The sequence below is a fragment of the Cervus elaphus genome, chromosome 4 (assembly GCF_910594005.1).
Source record: "Cervus elaphus chromosome 4, mCerEla1.1, whole genome shotgun sequence".
NCBI lineage: Eukaryota > Metazoa > Chordata > Mammalia > Artiodactyla > Cervidae > Cervus > Cervus elaphus.
Window position 1 is genome coordinate 18,447,688 of NC_057818.1, and position 17,302 is coordinate 18,464,989.

The 17,302-nt window shown below is 43.7% G+C and overlaps 1 protein-coding gene across 1 annotated transcript in view; it reads right to left on the reverse strand.

Annotated features, from left to right (window-relative positions):
- Positions 1-215: 215 nt before the first annotated feature.
- Positions 216-17,302, reverse strand: part of N4BP1 (NEDD4 binding protein 1) — a 56,066-nt gene continuing 38,979 nt past the window's right edge. Inside the window, exons 3-7 of the mRNA XM_043898402.1 lie at positions 12,656-12,786; positions 10,994-11,090; positions 8,781-8,888; positions 6,729-6,836; positions 216-4,959 (exon numbers count right to left, since the gene is read on the reverse strand). Coding sequence (XP_043754337.1) covers positions 4,602-4,959; positions 6,729-6,836; positions 8,781-8,888; positions 10,994-11,090; positions 12,656-12,786 — 802 coding nt within the window. The 3' untranslated portion in view covers positions 216-4,601. The remainder of the gene's footprint in view (positions 4,960-6,728; positions 6,837-8,780; positions 8,889-10,993; positions 11,091-12,655; positions 12,787-17,302) is intronic.

Below are 17,302 nucleotides of genomic sequence, written 5' to 3' on the forward strand. Positions count from 1 at the left end.
CTGGCCTAGATCGGCCCCCTTGTGGGCAGCAAGTCAGAGCACACTGCTTGGCTCAGCCGGGGGCAGGTGCCCATTCCTGGACCTGGTGGTGTTAGAGACTCGACAAGAAGGAAAAATGGAGAGTAGTGGGTTCCAGGGAGCAACTGCTGAGCACCTGATACTTGAAGGCCTTTCTGGCTGCTAGATGCCGCTGTCAAGAAGGCACCACCCTCCAGTTCAATTGAGCAGACTTTATTGAGCACCTATTAAGTGCAAGGCACTGTGCTAGGTGCTGTGGGAAATACAGAGAGTGAACACAGAAAGCCCTGCCCACGAGGAGCTCACAGTCTAGAAAAAGAGGTAAGACAGAGTACACAATCAGCCGCAGTGACACCAACCAGAGTGGCAAGTGCCGAAAGCAAGACACAAGTGCTGTGGGGGGTCAGAGAACACCATGAGGCTGCTTCTGGTCAGAAGCTTTAGGCAAGGTAGAGAGGACACAGGGCCGGGCCTCTTAGGGGGAAGCCATCTGGGAGAAAGGGCATTTCTAGCAGAGAAGAGAGTCACTCGGAGTGGGAGCCCACAGGTAACTGAGGAAATTGTGCGGCTGCAGTGAGTGGGCAGATGGACTACACAGAGTGGGCCATCACGTACGACTGGGAGGTAGACAGCCAAGGATACTAAGCTCAGGAAGGTCTAAACTGGATACTCTGGTCGAGAGCGCCACTGGGCACTGAACAAGAAGAGGGGTGTGCAGAAGCGTATCTTCAGAAGATAAATCTAGCAGCTGTGCAGTCTCAGAAGGGTAGTTAGAGGGGGAAAGCTGAGAGGTGGGCTGGCAGGTCAGAGGCTGACACCCAGGGAGGCCATGAGCACAAGCTGCGGGGCGGGGGGCAATGGCCAAAACGGGACAATGGTGGGTGAGGGGACCTTGTGGCAGGGTGGGTGGGAAAAGACAAAAGATGCAGGCAGAGGGTCTCGGGAGGTCTCAGGGCTTCTAGGTAGAGCTAAATATGCACTCATAAGGGGCAGGGCTGGAGCTGGGAGTCACTCCAGCAAAGAGGGGCGGTTCCAGTCAAGGAAGTGTGCTGATCTCTAAGGGTGAGCGCTTCTCAAAATGTGGTCCATGGACCACCTGTGGGAACCATCCAGGGAGTCTGCTGGAATGGCAGATTTCCAGGCTTGACGCCAGAGCTACTGAATAAACCTCTCTGGGGGCAGTGCCCAGTCACCTGCATTTTTATTAAGAACTGCCCTCCCCATCATGCGTCCCACAGCTGGTCCGAAGTTTGGAAACCACCTGTTGAGCTGGTCTTTCTGTTGAACTGGCCTTTAGGTAAAAGAAGGAAAAGGAATGAAGACTGTTTAGGAGTGAGGGAAATCTCAGAAAATAGGGAAAGTAAGGGTCAACGATGTCATGCTATAGTTACTGAATGTGGACATGGAGATTCAGGATTGGGAAAAGGTTTCCGAATTTGGAAACTGAGTGGTCTCCAATGGCTTCCCTCCCTCCCACGTTGATGGGTGGAGGCCAAGTTTGTAGACACAGAAGTGAAAAGTGGGAAGGGGAAGGAAAGTAGGAATGAACAGAGATCCTTAGGGAAATCAGGTTGTTTTAATCTCAGGATCTGAAATATGTGGGGAATAATGAGAGAGGTAGATAACAAAGAAATGGAGTGAGTCAGAGTAACTAACCAAACAAACTACAGTTGGAAGATGAGAGGAGGTGGGCTGAGGGAGGCAGGATGGAAGGGAGGACAGGTGGGGACGTAGAAGGTTTGCTGGGGAGGTAGAGGTGGGGAGAGATTCCTTAAGGAAGGCCGTGTCTCAGAGACGTGTGGGAGGCAGGCTGGGCCTGAGGTGGGAGTGGTGCCAAGGCCCAACTCCAGGGGGCCTGGTGCCATTTGCCACGGTGGGGGGAAGGGCATGAGACTCCATGGGGGTGGGGGTTCAGAGCATCAAGGTTTCTATGTGCAGATCATATTCCACAAATGCCACAATAAGCCTAAGCAATAAAGCAAGATTATCCTTCCTCTCACTGATACCAAAAGCTACAACAGGTCAACGGAGTCCCTGGTGACAGTCACGCCCTGCTAGAATAATGCTGACCCTTCATCCAGGACGGCTGAGAGGACTTCCTACTACTTTTCTAGCCGCCAGCCTATAGGGTCTCAAACACTGGCTACTTGACAGAAAGACTAAACCAGTCTTTCTTCTCCCAGGTGGCAGTCTGGAGCGTGGGGAAGAATGCAGGCCCAGGGATCATTCGGCATCACTGCCTACTTATTCTTTAACCCCCGACAACTTCTCCGAGTCTACTGAAAGAGGGTGGCGTCCTGTGCCCTGCCACCTGCTTCACAGGAACGCCGTGGAACACAGGATGCAGAACCACCTGCAGGAGTCACAGGAAACGCTGCTACAGACACTCCCCAAGGTGGTTCAGAAAACCTACCAGGGGAGGTACACGGGGAGTATCAACACTGAGCCGAGTATTAAGAGGAGTCTGAGAACAAGTAATGACTTCTTAAAATAACGGTTTGAGAATTGAGCTTTAAAATATTAGATTTAACTACACGATAGGTTTCAGTTGTGAATTCTGTTTCATGTTATAATTTACCAAGGTAAGTGATGCTTTTCTGAAACTCCTCCTACTTATCTTCTGCACTCTTCCTTCCTGCACCCAAGAAAGAGGAAAGGCGCTGGTAGAGCTCTCAGAGACAATACTGAGATCACAGAGGCTTATGTAATTCAAAGGTCAGGTCACTTCTAGAGCCTAGAAAACTCCTGACCTCTAAGCTTAGCCAGCTCTACCTAGCATCAGTGGAGCCTCAGCCCCCCTTCCACGAAGACCAGTGGCTAAGTCCTGGCAAGCAAGGCATACCCCCTGAGTCCTTCTCTGAACAGGAGCAGTGCTGGATTGGCAAGGCCACTTGGCCTGGAAGGTAAAGTCATGTGAGAGGGACCCAGCCCTCACACCTCTGCTGTTGTTTCTAAAAACCACCAGCTGTGAAGCTGGGGCACAGAGGCTGTGGCCGAAGCTGCCTGCTGGCCTCCACCTGCACAGCTGGACGCCTTGGGTATCCTACCCCCAGCTGACAACCAGCTCCACACCGGCTGCATCATAAAGGCATCCAAGAGAAAACAAGACTGAAGTCCGAATCTGGCTACCCGAGGACCCTGGACTCACCCCCAGAGGGATGCAGGATCACACAGGCCTGGAGGGAGCACTGTGGGGAGCCACCCAGGTCTGCTCATGGCCAACTAAGTCTCTTCACCATGAAGAACAAATCTGCACTGAGTCCTCTGGAATTGTTTCTGGGGGCCACAAGAGATGTGATCTACAAGGCAGATGTGAAACTGATCATAAGCAGCCTGGGGGAAGAACAAATATAAAATACAAAGCCCTTTGAAGGTCCAGAGAACGAGAAAGATGTTAACAATTAATTATCCAGAAAAAGAATTTTCACTGACACAGAATTTAGGCAACACTGAAAACACAATACTAAGATATCAATTCTGAGAAAGACCCATAGGAAGGGCAGCTTAGGAGAACACTAAGGAGACTAACACAGGAAAAATAAATATGGGGCTCTGGGCCCCCACAGAAGCTACTAATGCTATTTATTGGCTTGGGTCATTCTTGAGAATAGAAAACCAGTTTTTTGGCAAAGCTGCACAAACTTCACATGGGACGTCTCCCAAGGTTGTGGACAAAACTACTCTAATGACGACGCTCTTCACTAAACTTCCTCACATCCCTCTAGTAGCTTCAGAAGCTAAGATGTGACTTCTAGAGTCAGTCAGGGACTGAGTGGTGAGTGTCCCAGCCATGCACGAGGGGTCCAGTTCAGAGCTGTGGACTTGGGCGTGCCCAGAGGGCACCCGGAGCCTCAGGTCCCTCTTGTGCAGGGTGGGAAGGGAGGAAGGGCTGGACCACGTGGGCTCTCAGGGTTCTTCCAGCCGGGTGTTCTGTGCGTCTCACTCTGCCCTGGTCATTAACAATGGCTAGGCACAAGGTGCCATCTAGTGGCACCACTTGCCCACTCTCACAAATGGCTCCAATGAAAGACCCCAGAGGAGCAAAATTAACTCCTACGGACTCTAATTCCAGGGGTGAGGGTACAGGAGGCTGGGAGGGTGAGCACACTTCATGTCAGTGGACGTGACATAGTCATCTCAAGAAAATATACTTTAAGAGGTCTTGCTTTCCCTAAGAAAGCAACTCTTTTTTTTCTTTTTTTTTATTTAGAAAGGCTAATCATATCCATTTGTCAATATTTTCAGCATTAAGGAAAATAGTTTAAAAAACATAAAAATGTAAGTGCACTCAAGAGTAACTGCTATTAAACAGTTCTGAACAGGCAGAAAATGTAGACTTTCCTTTTACAGAAAATGTTAAATCTGTAATAGCAGCATAATGTATATATATAAAAAAGCTGGTTTTGAAAACCCAGATTTTTTTTTATACACAAAACATCTGTGTTTTTTTTTCTCCTATACACTACAACAGCATTTCCACTGGGAAATTGGTTTCTTCACATTATGTCACTTCCTGCTGCCACATGCAGATACTAGCTTGAGTGTGTGTGTCTTCAGCCCACAGCCCCAGCTCCCAACAGCCTTCAGTCCAATACCATGGCGGAGAGTGCATTCAGGTCTTTCATGTATGGATGAGCCGCTAAGATCTGGTCGATTTTCAGTTTTTGTTCCGAGTCAGGAAAGATCTTCAGAAGGGCTTCCCTCAGCTCGTTGGTTTCTGCAGGAGATCTCTGTGCTGGCATGGGCAGATTCTGCTGGATGTTGGGAAGGTTGGGCAAAAGTGGGAAGCGGGGTTGCTGAGGAAGCCAGTGACTGGGTGGGGTGCCCTGAATCCGGGTCGGAGGCTGGTGGCTGGTGCTGGCTGCCTGGGCACCAGGGACTCTGAAGTTGGGGTCAAACATGCCCACATTTGGCAGGGCGTTGAGTAGGGGTTGCATATCTCTGTGAATGGAAGCAAGTCCTGGTGAGCTAGGTTACAAGACAAACAAGAAATCTGTCTAAAAATATCTGCTGCTGACTCCAAAGCTTAAGATGCTGGGAGCTGTTTCCTGGCCTTTGAAGGCAAGAGAAGACTGCAGCCATGGCAGGGAGGGCAACCACCCACAGACAGGCCCGTGGGGATGCCACTGACACCAACTCCAGCCCAGTCGTGACAGGGAATGCTGGCTCTTCATGAGCCACTCCACCTCCTGGCCTGCTGCTGTGAGGACTGACCCCATCCAGCTGCTTGGCTCTGAACCAGGGTGCACCAGGAAGCTTTTGAAAGATCTGGACACAGGACCATACTTTCTTGCAGACTCAGATTCTCTGTGGGGCCAGGCTGATGGGGACCTTTGGGCAGAGGCTGCCTCTCCAGTCCCTCAAGTCTGAGTGAGATGTTGGTGTCCACAACTTGAATGCACATGAGTGTGTTTAGGGCATCTCTACCATTAAAAAGCCCCCCACTTGATTCTCCTTGCAGTAGAAAAATGGGGCTGACTGAACACTTTTCCCAACTTCCAAAGCTTAGTCCCTCTGTGGGGGGGTGCAATGACTAACTTCATAGTCAACGGCTCTTACGTGAGCAGGCAGGACTGACCCTGCTGCCAGGCTGCTGAGGCTGGAGGAGACAGAACTCTCCTTCCGTTAAGTCTGACCCACGGACCTCGATGCTTGCACACAGGCCTCAGGTCTTAAAGCCTAGCAGAGAATTTCCAAGTTAAGACTTTGGAAGAAAAATAAGATGTATGGCCATTCAGCAGGTGTTTAAAATGGCTACCATTCTCTTGGCACAGGTAGGTAGAAAAGCAGGACCTTTGGGAACTGAGTCCTCATCTGTGTAATAAAGCACAAAGGCTCAAAAGAGAAATGATTCACAAGACCTGGGAGTGGAAGTCATGCTGGTCTTGTGTGCTGAAGACAGTTCTACGTGAGCCACCTGCCCTTTCCAATCCAAACCCAGAATCCCCCAAAGGCCCTGACATAAACTGAGAGCATCGGCTCTAAAGTCTCACTGTCTTGAAACGGTGGGGGAGCGGTCTCTCACTCCTGTCAGCTTACACCCCTTTCAGCTGAGAAATACAAAGAAATGTAGCTTATTTCACTTTTTAAAAAGACAAAAGGCCTATCACTGGGGAATATGATCTGCCACTTAGGTGCACAGGACTAACAACGTCCATACTTGAGAATTCTGAAAATGGAAACACGTCTTTAAACATAAACAAACAAAAACCCCAATCTACAACAAAGAAAATCTAAGCTATCAAATTAATTTCAGACAAATATAGAATACTTGCTTCTCTACTCAGCAAGGTAGATAGTACAGTTTCCCAGGTAGTGATTTCCTGAATAGTAAATAAATTCATATAAGCATAAAATACTCAAAGTAAATGACTTGGCAAAATGAACTTAAAAAGATACTCACACACACAAAGAACCTAACTAGCATTCACTACTAAGCGACCACTAGCAAAATCTACTCTGTCTTCTTTGGCCTACAGAAAGTCTGGCTCCCCATCCTCTCTTCTGGGATTAAAACCAAATGGACCACAAATGAAGATTTGGTCTCTGGGAGACATTCCATCTATATTTCACCAGCACTAAATCTAAGGCTATTTTTTAAAATAAAAAACCATTTATAATAGTCAGGGAGAGAGTGTACTTGCACTTGAAGCACAAAGAACTGAAACAAATTTGTAAACACAAGACAATCTGGAAAAGGAAATAAATACCTAAGGTAGACTTCCTTCCGAAGAAATTCTTCTAATCGAGGTCCACTTCTTCCCAGAGGGTCATCAGGAACCATAAATATGTCCCCCACAAAGGTATACTGGAGCAATCTACAACAGGGAGAATAATTACAGTGTGGGAGAAAAAAGTAAATTAAAAGACTGCTTAATTGAATCCACCTGCAATGCAAGAGACCCCGGTTCAATTACTGGGTTGGGAAGATCCACGGGAGAAGGCATAGGCTACCTATCCCTTCTTGGGGTATTCTTCTATCAGTATTCCCTTCTATCAGTATTGGGCTTCCCTTGTGGCTCAGCTGGTGAAGCATCTGCCTGCAACGTGGGACACCGGGTTTGATCCCTGGGTTGGGAAGATCCCCTGGAGAAGGGAAAGGCTACCCACTCCAGTATTCTGGCCTGGAGAATTCCATAGACTGTAGAGTCCATGGGGATACAAAGAGCTGGACATGACTGAGCGACTTTCACTTAACTGCTAAAGCAAAGCAAACCAAACACACCCCAGTGAAACCAATTTCTCTTGTGGATACACATACAACAGAGTAAGAAACTTTTACCTACTGGCTCTCCTATTTCTTATCAAGACTTTCAGATTTTTATCTGGGCTTGGGAAGCAGCTTCTTTTCCTAATAAAATGTTCAATATAACTTTGAAAAACAAGATGGAAAGACTGTCAGCTTAGGATACAATGGGTGCTCAACCAAGGTTTAATTTTTGAATAAATGAGCTCATAAGCAAACCTACTGATGTTCTTTTAAAAAAGAGAATTAGTATTATGAAGAAATACTGAAGGTCAGTTGAACATGATTTATCAAATCTAGAAAAATGTTTTTAAAAGTCCAAATGCCTAGTTTGCTGCCTGGATCTTGGTTTCTGCCTTGCTTTATGACTTCTGAAGGCAACGGGTTGGTGTGTGAGTGAGTGAGTCTTCACTGCACTTAAACCTTCTATGCACACACAGATGAGTGTCCGATAAATACTGACAATGAGCTCAGGGCACAAATCCAACAGAAACATGTGCTAGAAGATTAATGGCTTGTTAACTGTGCCCAGAAGGTCAAAGACCAATTCTCACTTTAGCTATCAACAATACTTTCTTAACAGCATATGGGTCAAATGCATATAGTAACTAACTTTCACCTGGGTATCATTTTCTAAAACCCTCTAATGATTCAAAAAACATATAAATATCAGATGAGGCAACCATGAAACCCCCCAGACAGGTAAGTATGTAGTTACACTAGTTATACACCAGTTATACCAGATATACACAATCTCAAGGTATGTTTTTAAGATTTCCGGTATTTATGACTCATCTCTGGCACTACCATAAGACTACTGGTTTTTGGTAAGTACTTGTCAGATGATGCTTGTTTATAGAAAGTCCTGGAAGCCTATGTTCACTGATCTTAATGCAGCTGAACACACTCAGGGTGTCATCACAAACAGAAAACTTACTTTGTTATTTTGGATATTCAGTGTGCTTTCAATACAGATGACTAAACTTTGATGGTAAACTTTGATGGCTCAAAAGTATCAGATGTTAAAAAGTAGAAATAGTCTTTCCTTTCCCAAAAGTGAAAACCCAGTCAGCATACTGATTTTGGTACTATCCTCTTGCTGAAATCACAGTTGTTATCAAACCTAGCCTTCATATTTCACTGTTGAGTAACGTCTAGGGGAGGCGCAATGACTTGCTCAAGTGTCCCTCGGCATCAGGCCAAGGTCAAGCTAGGTGGTCATTTCTGCTTCATCACACAGTTGATAGATAGTTAACTGGGCCACAAAGATATGCCTCTTGCCAGGCGAAACTGGTCTACAGAGACACCTGTGGGCACCAGAGGATGCTCACACATCACCTGCTGGTGGTGCTGCTCTGTGCCCAGGCCTCCCGCCTACTGAGAGGGGCCAGCCACCCTGTGGACTGGAAGCACAGTCTTATATCTTCGGTCTCCTAAACTGCTTCCAAGGTGGACAAAAAACAAATAGTAAACAACAAAAAACATCTCTGACCAAAGACAAAGAAAAAAGTATTACCTTTTTGTAATTATTTCTCTCCAGGAGACTGACTCAGTCACAAATTCTCTGAAGTTATCATTTGTTACAATTATGCCACCAGTTTTGTCTGCTAAGTGTAGTAGAAACCTATGGTAATATAAAAGTGGTTAAAACAGGCAAGCAGGCATCTCTGGCTCAGAGTAGCTTTACTATAAAAAACAAAAGGATTTCCTCTTCACAGGAAGATCAAAGAATTTAACCAAGGCTGGGATGCAGAAAAGTTAAGCCCCTGTCAAATGAACATCAACTTGAAATACTGAACATCTGAAATTACTAGAATGATTATAAATGAAGGTCTGGTTTTCATAAAAATCTAACTTTTTAAAAATAATCTTAACCATAATTTATACATTTTTCTAGACAAGTTGTATTATCAATAAAGAGTGGTAATATGATAATGCATGAGGACTAGAGAGGAACGAATCAGAATTGATGCCTGTGAAATCACTATTCGGTTTTCAGTTGCTAAGCTACGGTACTTTGGTTCTAAGATTAGCCTTGCCACAGTCAGCCTTGCAATTTTTTTTTTTAAAGCCTAAATTCACATTTTCTGCTGTGACTTAAGAAGAGATGTCCAGAACTGCCATTAGGTTTAGTCTAAGTTATAGATCCATTCAAATGCAAATTATGAGAAGATATATGGTGATCAAAAAGTGTAACAAGTAAACATTACAGAGAATTCTATTTCGTTGTTCGAGATTATTCATGTTCAAACCCTCTTAATGAGAGATTTGTGAGGATAATATGAGTTTCATCCCCTACTCAGGATGACCACATTTGTCTGAGGCAATGCAGACAAAGATAATGAAACAATAAAATAAGTGAAATCACTGGAATTAAAGGTGCAAAACAACTGCTTTTATTATCAGTAGGGGGTACTTAAAAGGAAATCAAAAAACAAGCCTCATTAGTTTCAGAAATCTTAGGAAACCCTGATAAGTAAATATGATTTAGCATGAGTATCTTATTTCTAACTGGCATGAACAGTAAGTAGTAATGTTTGTCCACAAGTATTAACAAAAATAGGCAGTAAAGCTTCTGGGCGTGTACTGTGAACCAGGACACATGTTCACATCCCCTAAAAACCCAGAGAGCCATATAAATTAAGTGAAAACCTAGTTTACACACTTGTGTATGCATTCAAATTCTGTAGGCGTGAGAAGGAAGCTGCTGCGTTAAAAGCATCTGAAGGCTCTTGCTGAGCCTGGCAGTCCAACCTGCCTTTTCATGTGAGCTCCCCAGCGTCCCTACCCAGTACCTCTGGGGCAAGGGTAGTCCCTCCATCCCAATCTCCCAACACTTTCTCACGCCCCTACCCCCAGGTGCTTCCTCCCGCACTCTTCTTTCATGCCGTCTTGGATTCTCCCCAGATCTGGTCTCTCATACCAGCCTGGTGAAGGGCAAGGGGTTGTCAGTGAGAAGGCCCTTTGGACCTTTTGCCGAATGTCTGCTATCACTCCAAGTTCTCTTCCCCTGCCAAGCTCCCCTTTTCATCTCTCACCCATCTGACCATCATTCACTACCTTGGGTTACAAGCTAAGCACTGTCTTCAACGTGAGGGAGCACTGTGGTAGAACAATGAGGCAAAACCACCAGGGTGCTTTAAGTGCTAGAGGCCAGAGTGAAAGAGGGCGAAGGCAGGAGAGGAAAGAACAGGAGGCCACCACTTCAGTTCCCAGACACTCATCTCAGCACCTGCTCTCTGAGCAACGTACCAACCTAAGAAATGCAGTTTATTCCTTCAACACGAGGGTCAGCCGAGACCATCTTCTATTATATGGAAGAAATACTGAGGTCCCAGGCATCACAACGACAGACTAAGTCTCCAGCCAGATATAACCAGGAGGAGACAGAGAAAGTGTGAAAAGCACTCCTGAGGCTGCCACACTAAGACAAGACAAACGTTACTTCTAGGAAGTATTTAAAAAGACTACAACTCAACACGGGCTTTTACTTACAGATCCTCAGCCATGTTTTATCAGAAAAGTTTTTTAACTCAATAGCTTCTTTGGTAATGTCCCTGAATGTATTAGTATAACCTTAAAGACTATGAATGTTAAAATTCTCTAACTCGGGTCAAGCATGTCCTTTTAAGATGTGGATTCAGGTGCCTGATGAACTGTCTGGTGGAGCAGGTGGCTGGCTCCTCAACACCCCACACCCACTTTAGAAAGGAAAACAGTCTTTCATACCTGTCATCATGAGAAGCAATTCTTTCTCCAAAGACCATCCGTGCAGGAGTTAAAGATAATATTCCAAGCTCCTGGAGCTGGGTTAAGAAGTGCTGTTCTGTTTATGGAATAAGTTGAATACACATTCAGAAAATGGCTATCTTCCCAGAGATTTGAATAAATGAAAGCACCCCCAAATGTTTCACTTGGAGAGTTGTGGGTAACTTTTTTTCTATTGACTCACAAAGATTGCATTTTATAAACTTACGGGGAAGGGGGAAAAAATCAAGGAAGACATATTCCAAAACAAATGTAATGTAAAAATTGACTTTAGCTATTTTTTAAACTTAAAAATGTTCAACTTATTTGCTTAAGAAGAATAAACCATAAACGTATACATAAAGGATCTTACTATTAAAAACTTTTTCTCAGCTACATTACAAGCAATAGAGGACAAAGAGAGTGAGGGCCACGTCCCTGAGAGCGCAGGGGCTGGAATAGAAGAGGGATGCCAGGGAGCCAGACAGACTGTTCTGTCCTGATCCCAAGAAAGGTCTGCTTGGTCCCTATTCCAAGAGTCTGTCAAATCTCCTTCTGACTGCTACCCTATCTAATCTCTTCTCTGTTATCGGTACAAATATTTACTGATTTTCATGGGAGTGGGTCATGACAGAGAATAAAAGAGGGCCAAAACCACAAAAGAGTAATAGGCAAAAGAGCAGCTACAGGCTCAGGGTTTGAGATTACCACTCCTGCATTCCCTACAATGGTACTCACCACTGACTTAGGCTGAAATGTCCAAACACAGTGCTTTATATCTCTAGACATGCACAGCACATAAGGCTTACAAGACTCTTTCAGGGATCCTACTGCAAAAATGACTGAAATGAGCAGATCTGCCTCATTCCCAAGTACCCTCTGCTAGGACAAATACACTTCCCCTGAGGGAGGGAAGCTGGGATACCTGGGAAAAGTACTTTTACCATTTCTACCTCAACAGCGGCTAAGTTTTATTACTTCCTGCTGAATGTGCTGGGTGGGTCCTGTTCTCACCCTTCTTCCTCCCAGTCTACCTTTTATTTCTAGGTAGTCTGATGCATTAAGCTGCTTGGCACAGCCCTTTCACCAATCTTCCTATTAAGACCCAAGAAAAGAAAAACCTTAAGTTTCTCTGGATATTTCAGGATCCATAATAAGTTCAAATCTTTCGTGTGTGGCCTGCAGGTCAGCCATGCAGTACCACACAGTGAACATAAATGACTTATATTAAGTTATTAAACAAACTGTTAAAAAGACATCCTATGTGAGGGTTCCAAATTTATCAAATGACCATTTTCAAAAATACTATTTAAAGAGGAAGAAACCCAGCCTAGTAGAAAGACATATTTAATCAACTTTTTAGAAAGTGAAAGAAAATTTTTGTGATACATAATGAAGACTAACATAACTTTCTATATAAACATCTATTAAACTTTCCATCCCTCCCCCAAGCAGGTTTTATGCTGTAACACTCTCTTCAACTCATTTTTTTTTAAACTGGGTGCACCAAATTTACAGTTTTCTTTTTAAAGCTTTAAAGCTGCTGCCTATGGCACATGACACGATTCTAAGTAGTGTGTGTTGCAATTAAGAGCCAACTGATTACCTGATTATTAGTAACCTGGAAAAATCAGTTTGTCTCACCTGTGACATTAGGATCACGCCTGGTTCTCCACTGTGGAACAAATACAGTGATGTTTCTGTTGCCGAGCTTCCAAAAATATTCAACTGCAATTGCAATTCCACGACAAGAAAAGAACTTTTTCAGACCATGGCTATATGAAAATAAGTAAAATTTATTTCAGTTAAAAGCATGTTTAAAGCATGTTAAGTTTTACCAGGATAAAGTAAAAAAGTAAAATCCACAAACAACATAAACAATTAGGACAATATTTCCTTCAATAGTTTGCTGCTTTGCAAAGCCAAGAGAAACCAAGATAGGAGATATGACTCATAACTTCGTGATTTCTGTTGTATTTTATTCAGTTGATTTGAGTGTGCTTCTGTGGTAGAGGGCAGTTTGAGCTTCGGGGCTATACTTGTTTACTACACCTTTTGTATTTGGTTTTAGATGAGGAGCCCATTCTAGAGAGTCCTAGTCCACTGGCCTCCAAAAATCTTTTGTGAATGTTAGAAGGCATTTGTGGCTGCAGCAGAAGCAGCTATGATCAGAATGATCCCATGACATGTTCGCAACTTCCAGGGGTTTCAAATGCATCTGCCTCCGTCCAGGAGGGCTGCGTCCCCTCTCTAGACAACTGGGAAACCAACTCAGTTTACAGCTTCCAGGAAACAAGCTGATGGCAAGACTCACATGAAACTACCTGCGGGCCATGGCATATGATTCTGCTGAAGGAAGCAGAAAGCAAGGGGAAAGGAATCAAAGCACCAGACACTGCCGCACCACAGAACTGTCAACTCTAAGAGATGGACTGGAGCTAAGTTCCATGTTTACAAAAACAGGTGGTGGCCAGATCGGGCCCTTACTTTGTAACTCATGGTACAGAGGATTAAAAACTGTTCCCCACCCCAAAACCAATTTCAAAAGAAATGAAGAAAAATTATCCTCCAGCAGTTAAGGAAAAGCAGAGGTTTTAACCCTTTCAACTCTCCCCAGTGGTATCGTCCCCAACTAAATCTACGTTTTCATGGATCAAGAATGGGCTGGACCTGTAACAAGCATCTAACATCCAGAAGAGTGGCTCAGAAATGCCTATTAGAGGCTAAAACCCACTCTTCTCAGTGAATCATAAATCAGAGACTGCACAGGCATCAGCTCCACTCTAGGAAATGTACACAAGTAAACAAACCCATTCTTGATGAAATAACTTAGCAGTGGCTTGTTTATCTAAAAGCATTTAAATATGGCAGGAATGTAGCAATATGACATTTGTTACTGGAAAATCGGCTTGAGGGGGTAGTTTTTGTAAGGAGGGTCTTAGTCTTGAGAGACATGCACTAAAAAAGCTTATTAAGTGCCGCCTTAGCCAATTCATCAGACACAAATGTATATGAGCTCTTTTTCCTCTTTTCCTTAAATGTTTCCGTTGAGAGCAACAGCAGAAACTAAGTGGAAATAAAGTCTCAGTCCATTCCTTTGGGTCCTGGTGGTTCAGATGGTAAAGAATCTGCCTGCAATGCAGGAGACCTGGGTTCAATCCCTGGGTCAGCAAGATCCCTGGAGAAGGGATGGCTACCACTCCAGTGTTCTTGTGTGGAGAATTTCATGGACAGAGGAGTCTGGCGGGCTATAATCCACAGGGTCATGAAGAGTTGGACACGATCAAGCGACTAATGCTTTTCAAGGAAAAGGAGGGAAATGACAGTAAATAAAATTCTACTGCCCTGGAACCCCTCCCAAGCTTAGAGGGGGAAAGTGGAGTTTCTAGAAACATTAGCACTAAAACAAAATTCCAGGGGCTTCCCTGGTGGCTCAGTGGTAAAGAATCCCCCTGCCGACGCAGGAGACAAGGGTTTGAACCCTGGTCTGGGAAGATCCCACACGCCTGGAGCAACTAAGCCCGCCTGTCACAACTACTGACCCTGTGCTCTAGGGCCTGGCAGCCGCAGCTACTGAGCTCATGTGCCAACAGTGCTGAAGCCTGCATGCCCAAGAGCCTGTGCCCTGCGCAACAAGGAAAGCTACCACAACGAGAAGCCTGCACACTGCAACTGGAGAGTAGCCCCTGCTGTCCACAGCTAGAGAAAAGCCTGAGCAGCAATGAAGAACCAGCACAGATAAAAAAATAAATGAAAAAAAAATTCAAAGGGTTAGTTATCCTCAGTGATAAGAGCAAAACATTTTTAAAACCCTGAAAAATTTCTAGAGCTGATTCAAATAAATAGCAGTTCAAACTTCTGGTAAAGAACATATGGACTAATCCAGAAGACAAAACAACAGAAATAAAATCAAGTAGAGCCAAATGACTGAGCTTAAAATAATAAGGTCCCACTTTTATTTTCATATCATGACCAAACAAAAAATGTGCTATCTCCTAGCTTCTCTGCAATCACAGAAAAGCAACTTGCTGACAGGTAAACACAGACCAACTGTCTTTCTGGTCTTTTTGTCTTTTGGTGGGAAGAGACAAAGGGTACACATACAATACCTCTCTACCCTGGTGAAGGCCAAAGCTCTGGGGCTCCCAGATGCAAATGGAGAATTAACAGATATTAAGCCTGAGAAGCCAGATGTGCAGGCTCTCAAGGGAAATTTAAACTTCTGTTTCCAAATACTTGGAAACGAGTTATACCATTGTGTTGTTTTCCTTTTCTGTATTGTAGCAGACAGTCAACTAGGAAGAAGAGGATTCAAAGCAGAGAGGAGATGGGTGATAAATACCTGATAAAACTGATAAAAATTCAGGGCCATCACAGAACCAGACAGGGCAGTGTGGGGAAAGAGAGAAAACCCTTTCTGAGTTACCTAGGGAACAGAATTCTTTTCTATAGCCTCCATTTAATAATAAGAGCCATGGAACCCTGATATACAAGACTACCATGAAAAAAAGGTGAAAATATATAGGCAAGTGAAGGGACAAACCTCATCTACATGGAAAATTATCTATTCAGATAAGTCAGGTGCTCTTTGCTGAAGTTTCAGACTGACAGAGACCAAATGTTATCTGGCCACTGCGGTGATGTCTAGCCATACACCACATACAATTTCCATTTACTCATCGTTTGACTCATTCATGGTGACAAAGGGGAAAAACCAAGTAGAGATATGCATAATCAGCAACATTAAGTAGGGTATATCGGAATTTCTCACAGTGTGTTATAAACTGCAGACATCACACCGGCCTGGCAAATAAACAAGGCTCTGCAGAAACCCAGGGATGGGTGGGCCTGAGTGGCTTTAAGGAAGGGTTCAAACCTATTGCTCAAATACTCAAGTTTCCGTTTTAACTACTTCCCCAACTAGCTGGGTCAAGCTAGTGAGATTTAGTCAGCAGTGCCTACCTAAGCAACTCAGGAGTGATGTACCCAATAGTGCTAAGGCCTAAAAGTTCAATCTCAACTTCTGTGGGAAGAGGTGGGGTGTATGATGGCTCTGGAGAGCTGTATCATGGGTCCAAATTTTGTAGCTGCATAGTCTTGGACAAGATTTTCAAGCCATTTCATGTTATGTATATTACAGATTATTTTTACCTCACAAAACTGGTGTAAAGGTTATGTTTTAAAAGATAAAGTACAGTACCTGACATATAACAAGTGTTTCAGTTTTTAAGATTCCAAATATTTGTTGAAATGTAATCCAAATTGATTTACTACAGTAATTGTAACTGCAATTAGGTGGTGAAAAGTCATTTAAACAATCCTAATCTTCAGTAAGTCTTTAATTAATTCATTAATTCAACACATTGTCACCGAGTGGTTACTATGTGCCAGGCACCATGGACCTTGAGGATAGTTCAGTGAGCCGAACACACATCAATCACTTCCTTTATGGAATTTACAGTCTATAGTTCACATTTAAACTGAAGCAGCTGATTTAGAATGATAATTTTTTTCTGACTCAAAAAAGTTGACACCATGTAAAATAATTATTTTAAAGTGAATTTAGTATATTCACAATGTTGTGCAACCACCATTTGTATCTTGTTCCAAAACATTTCCATCACTCCAAAAAAAACCCCCTGTACCCATTAAGCAGTTTCTTCCCAAAATAAGAGTTAATTTTAATTACTGACATTTTCAGATCAATCTCCATCAAATTAAGTATAAGTCTGTCTGCCTAGGATAATACATCTTTTGTAAAAGAGTTGCTTTTAATTGAGACATCTATGAATTCAAAGAAAATTAAAACCCTCTCAATCAGCCTGTGGTTTCCCTTAGCGCACTAATTCAGTGGTTTTCAAAAGAAATGGTACTGTACTGAAGGATGTTAGGAAGCATGAAACAGGGTTTGGGGTGTCACAATGGCTTGGGGGCATTATGGGCAAAGTAGGAGGGACCAGATATGCAAAAACATCCTGTTCTGTACAGCCAGTGCAACTCTAAATTCCAGCAGTGACTCCTCTGAGAAATACACTAGTTACTACAAAAAGGTTTTTTAAAAGTATCATTATCACTGTTCATTTTATCTTAATTTGCATTTCTTAGTCTTTGAACACCAATTTGGGAAATCTCTCCACATACAGAAAAATGAAAAAGGATTAATATTACTCATAATCGTGACCTAAATTTTATATCATCATTAGGCTCAAGAAATTGTAACAATGAGGAACTGCTGTGGGGCCTGGACTGTGAGTAACTGAAATTGCACTTTACATTTTTACTTAGATAATG